This window comes from Squalius cephalus, assembly GCF_949319135.1.
Source record: "Squalius cephalus genome assembly, chromosome: 25".
Lineage (NCBI taxonomy): Eukaryota > Metazoa > Chordata > Actinopteri > Cypriniformes > Leuciscidae > Squalius > Squalius cephalus.
The window spans coordinates 9,409,164-9,425,183 of record NC_137146.1 but is presented as its reverse complement, the minus strand read 5'-3'; the positions used below and the strand labels follow the sequence as shown (position 1 = coordinate 9,425,183).

Below are 16,020 nucleotides of genomic sequence, written 5' to 3'. Positions count from 1 at the left end.
ATAATGTTTGACGTCCACCTACCCACATACCCGAGGGATCTTCCCTGACCAAACACACTCTGACAGACGCAGGATATGCCACATGCATTAGCATCTCCTTCACAGCTCTCCATCCTGCTGGGTTTGCCACCTTCTGACTGCAGGGCTCACACGCACCCCGAGGGGAGAGCCTCATTACCACAACACCACCACAACATTGAGGTTAGGTGTGTAACACACGCCTGGATTTACATGCACTCGCCCGCTCTAATGATGCAACTTTGTGGACGGTTGCAGTTTGTCTCTCCAGGCACATTTTAGAAGATTGACAGCTCTAAATGTCATCCGTTTTTTAGTTTTTAATCTATTCAATCTCAAATTTTTATTATCGAGAGCTAAATATATATATATATATATATATATTTATGCTAATACGCGTTTGAGCATTGATTGAGCCTTTGCTTTCACACTCTGTGTGATTATTGTAATGTTCCCAAAGCACATTTTCTGTCCTAGTTAGACTAATTTTCCCTATTTCACAGTTTATTTGTTTAATCCATTTAGCATTTCGGCACTTTTAAATAACTGCTTATAGTTGCTATTCCCCAGCAATTATGTTTCATCAGGAGTTGTGCTGTAATTACTGAATTCATCTGAGGATTACAGACACACACCTACACACAACAAACTCGCTGTTCTCCTATTGTGATTCACATCTGAGGTTGTCCGTCTTTAGCCTGCTTTGCTTGGCATCCTGTGTTTAAAGGGATAGTTCACCCAAAAATGAAAATTACCCCATGATTTACTCACCTTCAAGTCATCCTAGGTGTATATGACATTCTTCTTTCAGACGAATACAAGCTAGTTATTTTAGTCAATAAAGTTTTAGATATGGATATTTTTTTTACATGAACGCATCGCTTCGCTTCAGAAGGACTTTATTAACCCCCCCCCCCCCCCCCCCCCCCCCCATATTCTCATACCTAAGGCGTCACTTTTTGTCACTTTCAACCATGCTTCAATATCTGACGCTCAAAGCACCCTTTAGCGTCCATATGTGACGCTTCGGTTATGGGTAGGTTTAGGCGTCATGTAACTGACGCTTTCGGAAGCGTCAATATCTGACGCTCAAAGCACCCTTTAGCGTCAATATGTGACGCTTCGGTTGGGTAGGTTTAGGTCTGTGGTAGGGTTATGCGTCTCATATGGACGCTAAAGGGTGCTTTGAGCGTCAGATATTGAAGCATGGTTGAAAGTGACGCCTTGGGTATTAATATTACTCCGATTGTATTCGTCTGAAAGAAGAATGTCATATACACCCAGGATGGCTTGAGGGTGAGTAAATCATGGGCTAATTTTCATTTTTGGGTGAACTATCCCTTTAATGTGACCATGAAATTTCCACCTGCCAATCAAACTTCAATTGGGTTGAAGTTGTGGATGACATGCGGGGGTACGAACTGCCCTTTTTTTGTCCACCCATCTCTGCACTGCATCTCAAACAGCCATCACGTCTTCTCTAGTTCTTAATTGGTAGAGCGGCCGCAGATGTGCCGCTGGCTGTGTCCTCCAGTGATGTTCTGCACCATAACTTCACACCCCCGTTGGCCTTCACACCTCGCTGTGTTATTCACAGTCTGAACCCCTGTGTGGTGCCCTTCTGTGCATATAGGACTTTTTAATGTAACCACAAAAAAAAAAGAATAACCTGTGGCACAACTCCATGTGGAGCCTATTAGCAACTTGACATTGATCTGACATTCTGCTAAGTAATAATTTGTCAAGTTGCGGCTTCTGCTCAAGGTGGACGGTGGAATCGAGGGTACCTAGCGAGGACCGCCTGTGAAGAAAAGGCTGCACTCGTTCCACTCCATTGCTCTTAATTAGCTCTTAGTCAAAGCCCAATTATGTTGGCACTGGTCATTACATTACATTCAGAAGTACAGGCCAATCAGGAAGAAATGTGTTCAGAAGTACAGGCCAATCAGGAAGAAATGTGTTCATGTTGTAATTTAAAGTATAGCATATAATTCAAAGTGCTGTATGATCATTGAGTTATGTAGGAGGAAATGTGGCTTAAAGTAGAGGTGAATTCTTTAAATGTTATATCAAGGCTACTTCACAATACAGCTTTATTAATTTTACTTGTATAGTCACTTATTTGGTTTTGACAACTGATTTGACATGAATGCAGGAAGAATGGGAGTTTTTGCCTAATTTTCCAGTAAAAGAAAATTCTTGTTAACATCCTAAATCAAAAACGCAATTATGTAAGGTATTAAGACAACATATCTATTTTCACAGAACATATCTTGTTTCGTGTTTCTTTTCTGTACCCCTTTTTTCTTGTTTAAAGCATAAATCTAAAAAATACATAGTTAAATTTAACCTTAAATCAAGAAAACAACATTGCTAGGTCATTTCACATGTGGAACCAAACTGTAAATATTGTATATCATGTATAGAAAAAAATACCCTGCTTTCATTTAAAAGAATATATGTTGATTTAAATATGCATTTAGGAGAAACTTCAGATTTGGGTTGAACAATGTTTCTTGTTAACCAGCTCAAAGTTGCATTTGCTGTTTGAAGATCCCATGACCAAAGTTGATCACATAAATTACTTTACACTGCTGTTCAGAAATTTGGGGTTGGTAAGATTTTTTCAATGTTTTTGTAAGAAGTCTCTTATATTTAATCTTTATTTAATAAAAAAATACAGTAAAACAGTAATATTGTGAAATATTACTACAATCTAAAATAACTGTTTTATATTATAATATATTTTAAAATCTAATTTATTCCTCTGATGGCAAAGTTGAATTTTCAGCAGCTATTACTCCATTTTACAACCACATGATCCTTCGGAAATCATAATAATATGCTGATTTTAAGAAAAATGGCATATTATCACTGATGAAAACAGTTGTGCTGCTTAATATTTTTGTGGATAGTTTTTTCCAGGATCCTTTGTTGAATAGAAAGTTCAAAAGAACTGAAATAGTATAAATGTCTTTATTTTCACTTTTGATAAATGTAATGCTTCCTTGCTGAATAGAAGTGTTAATAAGTAATTGTATCTGGTGGACAGTTTAAATGTTTTACTGGAATAAGACAAAAGCACCGATAAAGCAAATGTCTTTACTCCGCATCCACATTGCGTTCTGAGAGCGAATGGCACTTCAGAGCGCCACTGCACCAAACTTCAGGGACTAAAGTTCAACCAAAGTAGCAACTCTCAGCTCTTGGGCACCTACACCAAAAGAGCACTTAGCAGCTGTCAGACAAAGTGCTACAACACTGTGAAAATGGTGCGTCATGCTCAGTAGGCAATTCTACAACGTGTAATGGTCCTTCTCTTCGCCCATTGTTGTGTTTAAGGGTCTATTACAGAGCAGAACGATCGATTCACGGCTGTATCCATTTCTGCCGAGCTGTCCTGAAGCTTATGCTAAACGTTCATCTAATCTGTGTCTGCATATACAGTTTTATCATTTTGTCAGTGTAATGTAATTTTCCTCACATCTCTTTTATTTTTCTTTGTCTTCTTTTCTCCTCTTTTTGCTCATCCCTAATTGCAATGACAAAGGTGAGCCGGATCAATACGGTGGTGAGTCGTAAACGGGAGCAGCGTGTGCTCTTCATGGTGGTCACCATGGTGGTGTGTTACCTGCTGTGTTGGCTACCCTACGGGATTATGGCCCTGCTAGCCACGTTTGGGCGGCCCGGCCTGGTCACACCAGCGGCCAGCATTGTTCCTTCTCTGTTAGCCAAGACCAGCACCGTCATAAACCCCATCATCTACATCTTCATGAACAAACAGGTGGGTAACCGAAAAGCTACTAATCAGTAATCTGCTATTTTTGCTAGAACTTAATTGGATGGTTTATTTGCATCCACGTTCAGCACATACTATAAGAATTTGAACGCTGAGTTACTTAAAAATGGATGAATGTCATTGCAAAGAAAGAAAACACTTTAATGCTAAACATTTCACAAAAAGTGTTAAGCTAAAAATGACCTTAAATGCTTGCAAAAATGACTAAAGACCCATTCACACCAAAAACAATAACTATGAAGATATCCATAATGATAACTAAATGAGCATCCACCAACAAACAATAACGCCCTGTTCATTCTATGTGCGCCCAATGTTTATATTGTTCATCAGCTGGACTCTGCTATTATTTTGTGTTTAGAATGATTTTTAGAACTATATATTTATCATTATTGTTATAGTTATCGTTCTTGTTGTGAAGAGCCTTACAGTAATTACAGTTTTGAGAAAAGTTTTAACACCATTTGTTTGCATTATTCATTTAGTTGCTATTTTGTAAGCCAATCCATTGTAATTAATGCGAAGAATGACTTAACTCACTATATGCTTTTGATGCTACTGTGTATTGTAATAAGCACATGCTATTCTTTGCTATATTTAGTCTTTAACAGTTTCTTTAAAATAACACACTGTCAGCAGGATCACTTGAGTTGAGGGTTTTCAGTTTGGGTGTCATTCCCAAAAGAACATGATCAACACCTCATTTTTGTATGAATTTAACAGCACAAATCACACAAACTTAGTTAAAGTCATTCTTTGTCCAAGTCCAAACCGCCTTTGAATGTGAAATATAGGAACTGTGTTTTGCCTGAGAACTTATTTTTCGAAAAATTGTATGAATGTCTGGGTTGCTTAAGTTAAACTATAGCTCCATAAAAATAAAAGTCCACTTAGTTCCTCTAGACAAGTCATTATAGATTAAATTATAACCTTTTATGGGTATTGAAAAATTACAAGGCTGTTATACAAAGACCGATTTAAACTGTACCATTTGAAAATTTCATTAAGCTGTAATATTAATATCAGGTTCTAAGGTTCAGTTTTTCATTGGGGACAAAACTGAACAAGGATTTTTTTTTTTACTGGTTTTGAATTGTATTCTGCTAATAACTTCTAATCTCTCTTTCTGCTCATCTTTTTCCTCTCCTACTCTCCACTGAATTAGCTGTATTTGAGGGCAAAAAACTGAAGGCAAAAGTTTTCAGTTTTTTATTAATTGAAAATGTACTAAATGAACTTAAAAGGTCATGTTTCCACAAACTGAAATTGTATATTGAGATTTATTAAAAGGATAGTTCACCCAAAAATGTGTCATTTACTCATCTTTATGTCATTACAAACCTGTATGGCTTTATTTATTCTATGGCACAAGAAAAATAATTTTTTGAGAAATATTTTGTCCATAAAATGGAAGTCTGTTTGATTACCAACATTCTTTAAAATATCTTCTTTTGAGTTGCACAGAAGAAAGTCAGTCATACAGGTTTGGAATGGCATGAGGGTGAGTAAATTATGGCATAAGAGTTCTATGCAGACTTTTCCCTTTATTTACATGGTTTTTAATTGTTCAATGTACTGTTCATTTCTTTACGTAATGTACATGTTATGGAGAGCAAAGGGCTTGGCTTAAATTATTGAAAAACCATATGGATGCTCATGAACATGCATGAAATACCTTAAACCTTATCATTTAAGTTACTACACATGATAAAGCCAACAACAATGATGTGAATTAAACTGGCAAAAGGCCAAAAAATGCAACCATATTGATTAGTGAATGCTGGAAAGAGGGAAAATGAGACTGAATCATAAAACCACTTTCTTTCTTTTTTTATATCATCGTATTTGAGCTAAAAAAAAAAAGTATTAATTCAACTAATCTGCCATGTATCTCAGAAAATCTGAATATATTGTAATAGAAAAGCTGCTTTTAGATGCATTACTAAAAACTTTTTTTTTCAGTGTTATTTACTTTGAAACAAAGTAAATTTGTTTTACTTTTTTAAAACAAAGTAAAATTTACTTTACAGCTCTGATGGCTGGATTGTATTCCATTTGAATTTTCATTCTAGTTTATGGCTGGACAAAAAATTAAACAGTTATGCTAGTCTTTGGAAGAATGTACAAACCATTATAGTAAATATAATCTTTCAATGCTCTAGTTTGTGATCAAGGATTGAATCCGAGTATGTTCAGCGAAAGTAATAGAAAGTTTTCAAAGAAACTTTTCATTCAAAGAAGCACTTCTTATATGATCAAACTGATACAAGATGCACATTTTATTGTTATTTCTGAACTTGTGTACATAAGATTTTGTATTATCTCTTCTGTATGGCTTCTGCTCCAAACAATTGCTTGTGATAAGACCGGAGATGAAGACTTGGAGAAACTAGTTTTGACTGTCGGAGGAGACACCAGTCACCTGTATGTCATTTTCAGTCTTCAATTCCTCCCAGCCCGTAACCATGGAAACTGTGAGTTGAGGCGAGTTGAAGACTTAAAGTGCTGTACAGATTCAAGTATCTACTCGGCATGTGTCGATATGACCACCGGATTTTGAAAGACAGCAGAAAATGGAAGAGTATGGAAAAGAGTGAGTTTTGGAGAGTGAGAGAGCTGCAAAGTCCCTGAGCCCGTGAGTAAATAACTGTACTGTTATACCGCCCTGGTTCAGGAGCTGTCATGCTGTGTGGTAATTGCATTTACTGCTGGGACGCAAAGAATTTTCTGTCACATTTCACATTTTCTCCCTTATTAAGAGCACAATGTGTGCTTAGGGGAAGCATCAGTGCGCTGAAAAAACTCCCTTGTTCATTAATTGGCTATAAGAATCACACACACATGTAAATTGCACAAGTAATTTTCTCAATATTTTCGTCTTGGCTTCCATTGAAAACTTCCTTAAAGGGAAAGTTCACCCAAAATTTAAAATTATCCCATGATTTACTCACCCTCAAGCTATCTTAGGAGTATATGACTATCTTCTTTCAGACTAACACAATCTGAGATATATTTAAAAATCCACACTTTATAATGGGAGTGAATGGGAGTGAGATTTCGAAGCCCAAAAAAATTCACCCATCCATCATAAAAGTAATCCATACGTCTCCAGGGGGTTAATAAAGGCCTTCTGAAGCGATGCGATGCGTAGAAAAAAATCCATGTTTAAAACTTTATTAGCTAATAACTAGCTTCCGGTAGATGACTGTATGTATGCACTGCGCAAGTTGACTTTTTGTTGGGTTGGGTTGGGTTTTTGTAAGAAAAATATCCATATTTAAAACTTTATTAGCTATACGATACTCTGACATCCTACATCATACATCGCATCAGGGGTTACTCTTGTGGCAAGAGTAACCCCTGACGCGATGTATGACGTAAGATTATAAAAACCCATCGCTTCGCTTTAGAAGGCCTTTATTAAACCCCTGGAGCCATATAGATTATTTATTATGATGTACGGATGCATTTTTTTGGGCTTTAAAATCCCGTTGCAGATCTAGGCAAGTGGAGCTGGGGGAGGAGGAGGGTTTTAGAGGAACTCTGACTCTAGCTCGTTGCAGGACTAGCTTACAGAACTACCAGACCATTTAAATGTTAAGCAAGCAATCTCATTGGCTGCAGGATCAGCAGAGGCCAATCAGCTTGTGCCATGCAGTAATGATGTGATTGCATGCAGATTGCATGTAAAGGGCCTATCAGCCTGCGCCCTCTAGAGTTTCATGACTGAACTAGATTTATTTACTTGCTTGCTTACTTAATTACTTACTTACTTACTTATATTTCATTGTTTTTATAAATATAACAAAAATTTGTGAGGTTTATGCTTAAAACAAGAAACCCAACTGGCAAAAAAAAAAAAAAAAGTCTTACATATTTCAATGTTTTTATAAATATAACAAAAATTAGTGAGGTTTATGCTTAAAACAAGAAACCCAACTGGCAAAAAAAAAAAAAAAATATGTCTTACAATTTTTTTCTTCTCTGGTAAGAGTATATTTTTATGATAATTTGATGGTTTTACTGCAAAACAAGACAAAAAATATAAGTAAATGATTTTTTTTTTCTTCTTCTTCTTTTTTTTTTTTTGCTGTAAAAGTGACTGCAAATAGACCTATTATTGCACACTATGCAAGAGACAAACAAAACTGCCCACTTCCAAAGTAAGAGCTTTCCAGAGAGACAGGCAGTTCATCCAAGCAATGGGATCAGTTATTCCGGACCACCTGTGATCAGGTGTAGCATAATTGGCGAGAAAGTTCTGTCCTTCTCTCCCAAGCTTCTCAGCACCCCACAGAGAGCCAATCATCTCCTTTCCAGACCATCATCTGCTCAAAAGTCTGCTACCCAGCACTCCTCTTTGATCCGGATTGTACCCGGCTACCCCGGCCAAAAGAACATGCACTTATCCAGCATGAGTATACACAGAAATTATTGCTCATTATCTGCCAGAGGTGAGAAAGAACTGCTTAAGTCAAGTTCAGACTTTTAGGAAAATTGCAAAGACATTTTTTTTTTTTCTCACTCTTCAGTTTGAATTTTCACGCTTGGAATTATCAGATTATCAGATTATCAGATCATGGGGAACATAAAGTACAGGTAAAGGTGTTATTGCAAGCTCTGCTGATGTCTGAAAAATGTGAAGCATTTACAAAGTTCTACATATCCTCCATCACTTGCTAGTTTATTTATCAGATATTTAGGCTAACTTTCTGAAAGCTTTTAGCTCACAATAAGAGTGTAGTAGCTCCAATGATACTGACAAACTAACAAAGTTCTTTTGTCTTTGACTTACATCCTTAAAGGAGTTTTCTGTGTTTTGCCTACAAGTTAAACTCTATTAAATAATTAAAGCAAACACTGCCATCATCCAAAATTTGCAACTTGTCTGTGCATTTACATTAATTCATCCAAAATGTTTATTATTTTTATCATTATTATTATTATTCATTTGTCATGTTATATTTTTATATTACTTATTACTTATTTTGTTGCTCTTGCAATGCTTCCTAATGGTTGCTATTTAATTGTGTGATTGTATGGTTTCAAGAGATATTTGTTTTCTGTGAGTAAGAGATAATGTTTCCATTTCAAGGTTTTTAACATTACAGGACGATGTTGCAAAGCAGTAATTTTCATTGTTTTTGCTGTGGTATAATAACACTTGTTGAATTTGTACTAGTCAGATGAAGTCTGGGCATTGAAACATTATGGGCATTAAGATTATTCAATAAACTGCTCTTTTTATTATCATCACTTCGTCTCCTGATTCTCCTCTTCCCTGGCTTTCTCAATCTTCTGGCAGGGATTCGTTATCCTGGGTCGGATCAAATGACGCAAATCACTATTCTGACGTTGAGATCCATCCGATCTAACAGCCCCATGTATTTTCATAGATGCCTTACTATAACTAGGAAGAGTCACAAGTATTTCCTCTGGTAATCAACATTTTGCCACAAATGCTGGCAATGGAGCATAATTTGTTTTTAACCAGGAACATTACTTATGAATGAAAATTGCACACACTAATCAACTAAATTAATGTCATCTAATCCTTGTAAATTCAGTTTATGGCCATGTAAAATCAATGTGCCATATGCGCTAAATCTGATTCCGGTTGAAACACCCAGCCAGATAGTTGTGTTACAGCATGTCCAGATGCAAAGCCACCTTTGTCATCTCTGCGGGGTTCACCAGACCTCATGCCAGCTCCTGTAATGAGTGTGTGAATCTGAATCCATTTATAGACTCATTCCCCCCACCTTAGACTCATCACATTCCTCACCTGCTCGCTTTCCCAAAAAAAGCTGCACACCTGCAACGGCTGACAGCAACATGACCAATTTTCAGATTCATTGCATTATAGTTCATCCATGTCTGTAGAAAACATTAAAGGTATAGTGGAGGATTTTTTACTTCCGGGTGGATCACCTATACTATTGGTCCTCCTAATTGTCAATCATTCTGGTGAATCAATCAAACTTGTTCAAAAAGTGGAGAGGGCGGGTCTTATCTAAAATCCGGAAAGATCCTCCACTATACCTTTAAGAACATGTATGTTTGGACTAGCTGTGGATTTATGGTGGAGGCATGAAGAGTGTTTTGGGAGGACTATCAGTGAGTGTCGGGGTCATGCATGATTGCTTTCCATCAGCACTAACAGAACACTGAATGGCCATTAACAGGCTCACTGAAGTCAGATGTCTTGGGAAAAGTGTGTATCTGCAGTCTGCCATTAACCGTGACCCTTTGACCCAAATCTAACCCCCTGCAGAGGTCTGTCTCTGACTATCTCTTTTTGTTGTCATTATGTTTCAAAGGCACTGATTATTGAGTATCAAAAAAGCATTTATGTTTTAATACAGCAATGTTTCAAGCGTATAACATACAAAGAGACTAAACTGACAAAACATGACGGTTCTGCATCTTCTGAGGAAATGTAGTAGACTATAAGTATACAGTGAACATGGACGTATACTAAGTACACTACGTTTTCTCAAGGGGTGAAATCTCGCTCTGTGTTTTGTGGATTATGTTACTTTAAACTGTGCAGAAAAAGGTTTATTTTACAAGATGATTTCTATGGGTCAAAAAAAGTATTTATATGGAAATTCTATTTATTTTATTTTAGTTCTATTTAGTTTATTTTATGTCGTGATGTTTCTGTGTTTGTCAAACGTCTTAAACTTTGTTTATTTCCAGGTTGAAATTAGATTTTTTAATCCCAGTTTTTCAGTGTTTTTCAAAAGCCACTGTTCCAGAAACAAGGAGGATTTTAAAGGGCGGATTAGTTCCACTCTCCTTCTGAGGGAACAATTCAAGACTAGCCATTCATCTACTCAACACTTGCATGCAATCCACACAATGGCCACGGCCACACAAACATTTCCTCATTTTATTCTGCTGTAAATGGGTGTTCTTGCCGCAAAATATTTTGCTTTGTCATTGTTTTAAGGTTAAAATAAATGTTTCTGTTACAGAAATGGAATTGCTGAACCTTTGCGACCAATACCTGCACCTCTGCATTTTAGTATTTATATAACTCTCTTCAAGGTTTTGGCTGAATTTGTCAATTTAATGGTGAAGGTTGTTTTGTGAGGATGTGGTAAATCTCTCACACATGTCGACAGAACACCTTCTCTTGGAAAATGCATTTTTCTCCTCTGAGACCTTTGCAGACTGTTATGATTAATTACAATAAACCTTTATCTATAATGAAAAGTGCAGCGTAAGAACACAGAGCTAGCTTTGCTTCCATTTATGGTGACCTGGTGGTCAAAGCCTGCAGGCTGTTTCTTCTGAGTGTGTGATCCGCGTGCGGGGGAATATACACAGATGCTGAGCGAGGGATTGGCACCTTAAATCAGGCATCATCATCCTCAGATAATCACTGCCTACACTCCTGCCGAGAGGTCCTGCCTCTGTTAATGAATTTTAGAGCTTTCAATTTGCAAACAACCCTGTCCACATTAGAGGAGACATAGCATCAGCTGTTATTACAGGGCTGATGATTCCCACGTTGCTATTTTATTATTCCTGCTGTCTGTACAGTTGCAAATCCAGCAGAGAACGGCAGAAATGAGCTGAGTCGGGCAGTCAAGTGAACATTCAGGCATTGTCTTGTTTGTCTTTTGACTGATAATGTGAATTTCCTTCTCTTAAAGAGGAAACTCGTGTTGTTCCAAACCTGTTTGACATTCTTCTGTGGATCACAAAAGAAGATATTTTAAAGAAAGCTTCAGTAGTTTTTGCCCATACAATAAACGTCACTAGGGTCCAAAACAACATTGACTTTCACTGTATGGACAAAAAACAAAACAACTAAAGGCCAGTTCACTCCAAGGACAACAACTATAATGAGAACTATAATTAGTTTTAAGATCACAAAAGAAGATAATTTAAAGAGAATTTCAGTGGTTTTTGCTCATAGAATGAAAGTCATTGGGGTCCAAAACAACATTGGACTTTTATTGTATGGACAAAAAACACTTAATGCCTGTTCTCACCAAGGACAATAACTATAATAAAAGCTATAATTAGTTTTAATAACAGAATGTTATTGTCCTTTGGTGTGGATGCTAAAAAAGAAATCATTCTTAGTGTGAACAGGCATTTTCCAAAATATCTTCTTTTGTGTTTCCACAGAAGAAAGAAAATCCAGGTTTGGAATGACATGAGGGTGAGTAAAAAAAAAAACATTTTGTGTGAGCTATCCCTTTAAGGTGTAGAAATGTAATCCCTGCTCTCTCAATCTTTGTATTTCAGTTTTGCAGATGTTTCCATGCGCTCATCATGTGCACCACCCCAGAGAGAGGCTCCAGCTTTAGAAACTCCTCCAAAGTCACCAAAACTCTCAGGACAGTGCGACGCGCCAATGGCCAGAATGTGACCTTCGCGGTGGCCTCGGCTGGCCATCCTACTATCTGTGCCCCAAACAGCGGGGGGCAGAAAAGTTCCTCAGAGGGTGAGAAACCCTCTCCTGCTGCGGGCCAGTGCACCAACAGACCTGTTGTCTCACTTGTGGCCTATTACAATGGTTGAGCTCATACGGTCAGGCCAAACCAACACTAATACAGTGGAATCACAGGTGACGGAGGTCACGGATTGGGTAAAAAGAAAAGAGAATTGATAAGTGGGCGTGTCTTGGAATATGGAACTAGGACATGCCCCTCACTGACAATCATGTTGCATGTATCTTTCTGGGGGAACAAAACTAAGAATGGATATTTAGTGAACAGCTGAAGAAAGGGATGACTTCTCTAGAACAAGTAGGAAACGCGTACATGGACATGCACATGGATCTAATTGTTAATTTAGTTGATGTTTCTTCAGTCCAGGATGTAAATGTGCTCTCAGATTTTGGTGAGGTGAAACTGATGAGCCTGTTTGTTTCTGATATTTTACTTTGACAAGGATGCTTTTTCACTACCAGTTGTTGGACAACAAGACTAGCACAGATTGTTTAAAGAGATACTTTTCTTACTCTTGTAATTCTGCTAATCATGTGGAAATGTACAAGTACAGAAAGCACACGATGCTCTGTTTGTTAAGGGATATATGTTGCTGAAATTGAAAGGGGTCATGTCATTTTTCTTGATTTTTTGAAATAGAGTCTCATAACTTCCTCCTCAATCCAAAAAGAGCATCTGTTAAATCTTGAACATTCTGAAGCAGTTCTACTATTAAAATTCCAAATACATTTAACACATGTCCACATTTACACATCAATAATTAATTTTTATTGTTGCGTGTTTAAAGACACCATGAAATGGAGGTTGCGATAGGCTTTTTCTTCCCTATTTTGACGTATATCCAAGTGAAACTGTGACAGGTTATCCCGTCCTCACGCCCGTAACCACGTCACCAGAGAAGAGAAGAGATGTTGAGATATTTTAATTAAAGATTACATAAGCACATGAATTAAAAACAAAATAATAATAATTATGTGCACAGATAAATCATTTGTAAGAAATATACTGCAATATTCCATTTTAAAAAAATGGTCAATTGTCAATAGACTTTAAGTTTAATGAAACTTAACCCTGATTGCATCAGTCAGTTCACGCAGCTCATTTAAAGGGATAGTTCACCCAAAATGCTTTTTTTTAATCATTTACTTACCCTCATGTACTTTTCTTCATCTTCGGAACACAAATGAACGACATAAAGGTGAGTAAATGATGACAGAATTTTCATTTTTTGGTGAACTATCCCTTCAAACTGAATTTGCTTTATGATAATCCTCAAAATGTTAGAAAACACTGAGGTATAAGAAACCTTGACTATCATTATTAATGGACCTCAGGGAAAAGTGTTAAAAATGTATCATACATGACCCCTTTAAAATGAAAATGCAATAGAATACACTTTTACAAATAAATATTTATATGTAAGCTCTGTCTATTTGAACTTGTGTAACATGTAAAACTGCTTAGCAATTGAACAGTTCGAGAATAGTTGTCCGTATATTTCCAGGTTTAAATTCACAATTCATTCATTTTAAATTCACAATTTCCTTAATGTTATGTGAAATTGGCTGCAAGCACCCATCCCATGAAATGTCTTCATCGTTCTGTTTACACAAGAATAATAATTAAATGCCAAAAAGCTTTCATAAACCATAATGTATTGTAAAGCGATGCCTTGAAGCCAAAACATGCAACAGAAACTGGGAACAACTTATTAATCATTTAGAGCATTTCATATGTTTTCATTAGCATTCATATGTTTTGATTCTGGTAGTTAGGTTTTGTAATGTATATTTAAATTAGTTTAGCATTAAAGGGACAGGCTTCTCAGCAATGAGAAAGCTGTTGACTCCTGTTTGAAGATTTGAATGGGATTGGCCCATGGGGTCCCAAGTGGGGATGTGACTGTTCTAATCAGCTGATCTGCATTTACAAATGCAGCAACGTTCACAATCGGACAAGAGAAATATTATAAGAGAAATAAATCACATGTAGCTAAGATTTTGAACTCTGAAGCAGATTTGAAAGATGTCGATATTTTTTTACGACTTCTTCAAAGTATTTCTTACTGTACGTGTTTTGGTATCAAGTTTTTACTGATCAGTTTCATTTGTACTTGTATTCAGTATACTTTCTTGTTAAGGTCACACTAAAAACTGTAATGTAAAAGAAATCAGTGTCTAATTTTACACTACTGTTCGAAAGTTTGAGGCGAGTAATTTATACTTTAATTTCACAAGGATGCATTAAATAGATCAAAAGTGACAGTTAAGACATTTAGATAGCAGCATATATGATTTCTGGAGGATCATGTGACACTGAATACTGGAGTAATGATGCTGAAAATTCATCTTTGCATCACATGAATACATTTAAATAGTTATTTTAAATTGTAATAATTTAATAATTGTATTTTACAATATTACTGTTTTTACTGTATTTTCAAATAAATGTAGCCATGGTGAGCATAAGAGTATGGAAGCTTGTTTCCGCCACTGAATAATAAATAAATAATAATAATTGCGACTTTTTATCTCACAATTCTGACTTTTTTTCTCACAATTGCGATATATCAAGTCAGAATTGTGACTTTTTTTCTCAGAATTGCGAGATATGAAGTCAGAATTGTGAGAAATAAAGTCGTAATTCTGAGAAATAAAGTCGCAATTCTGAGATATAAAGTCACAATTGCGAGATATAAAGTCGCAATTCTGAGAAATAAAGTCGCAATTTGGGAGATATAAAGTCGCAATTCTGTGAAATAAAGTCGCAATTGCGAGATATAAAGTCAGAATTGCATGATATAAACTCGCAATTATGTGTTATAAAGTCAGAATTGCGTGATATAAAGTCGCAATTGCGAGAAAAAAAGTCAGGATTCTGACTTTATAACGCAATTCTGACTTTATAACACGCAATTGCGAGTTTATATCTCGCAATTCTGACTTTATAACACGCAATTGCGACTTTATTTCACGCAATTCTGACTTTATATCTCGCAATTCTGACTTTATAACACGCAATTGCGAGTTTATATCTCGCAATTCTGACTTTATAACACGCAATTGCGACTTTATTTCACGCAATTCTGACTTTATATCTCGCAATTCTGACTTTATAACACGCAATTGCGACTTTATTTCACGCGATTCTGACTTTATATCTCGCAATTCTGAGAAATAAAGTCAGAATTGCGAGATGTAAACTCGCAATTGTGAGATAAAAAGTCGCAATTATCTTTTAAAATGTTTTATTTTGTGGCGGAAACAAGCTTCCATATTAGAGACTTCTTTCAAAAAACATTTTAAAACATTTACCAACCACAAACTTTTGAACAGTACAGTACATTTTTTATTTTTTTAAATGATTACGAATCCAATTATCACTTATCACCTCATATAGTAATAGAGGATTACCCAGAAACATCAATCAAACAATAAATAAAACAATATATATGATATTATTATAAGAACATAAACACAAGCATTCAGATGAGAGCCATTTCACAGGATTCATTTTTACAAGAGTTGGATTTTATTAAACAAACTGACATTTATCCAAAACTTTGATTACAGTGTTTATTTTGAGGGTTATTTGTGGCTCTTTGGAAGGTTATTTGTATGAAAAAAACTTTAGTGAGTATTTTTGAGGATCATTTCTAGATGATGGTGTATGTGAGCCATTTTTATGAGTTGCCGTCCTGGTACAGCAGTGCAAAGCTGACGATGTGCAAAA

The 16,020-nt window shown here is 36.2% G+C and overlaps 1 protein-coding gene across 1 annotated transcript in view; it reads left to right on the top strand.

The window, feature by feature from the left end:
• Positions 1 to 14,567, top strand: part of tmtopsb (teleost multiple tissue opsin b) — a 38,204-nt gene extending 23,637 nt beyond the window's left edge. The window contains exons 3-4 of the mRNA XM_079863596.1: positions 3,569 to 3,802; positions 12,083 to 14,567. Of these exons, the coding sequence (XP_079719722.1) occupies positions 3,569 to 3,802; positions 12,083 to 12,358 (510 nt within the window). The 3' untranslated portion in view covers positions 12,359 to 14,567. The remainder of the gene's footprint in view (positions 1 to 3,568; positions 3,803 to 12,082) is intronic.
• The last annotated feature ends 1,453 nt before the right edge of the window (positions 14,568 to 16,020 follow it).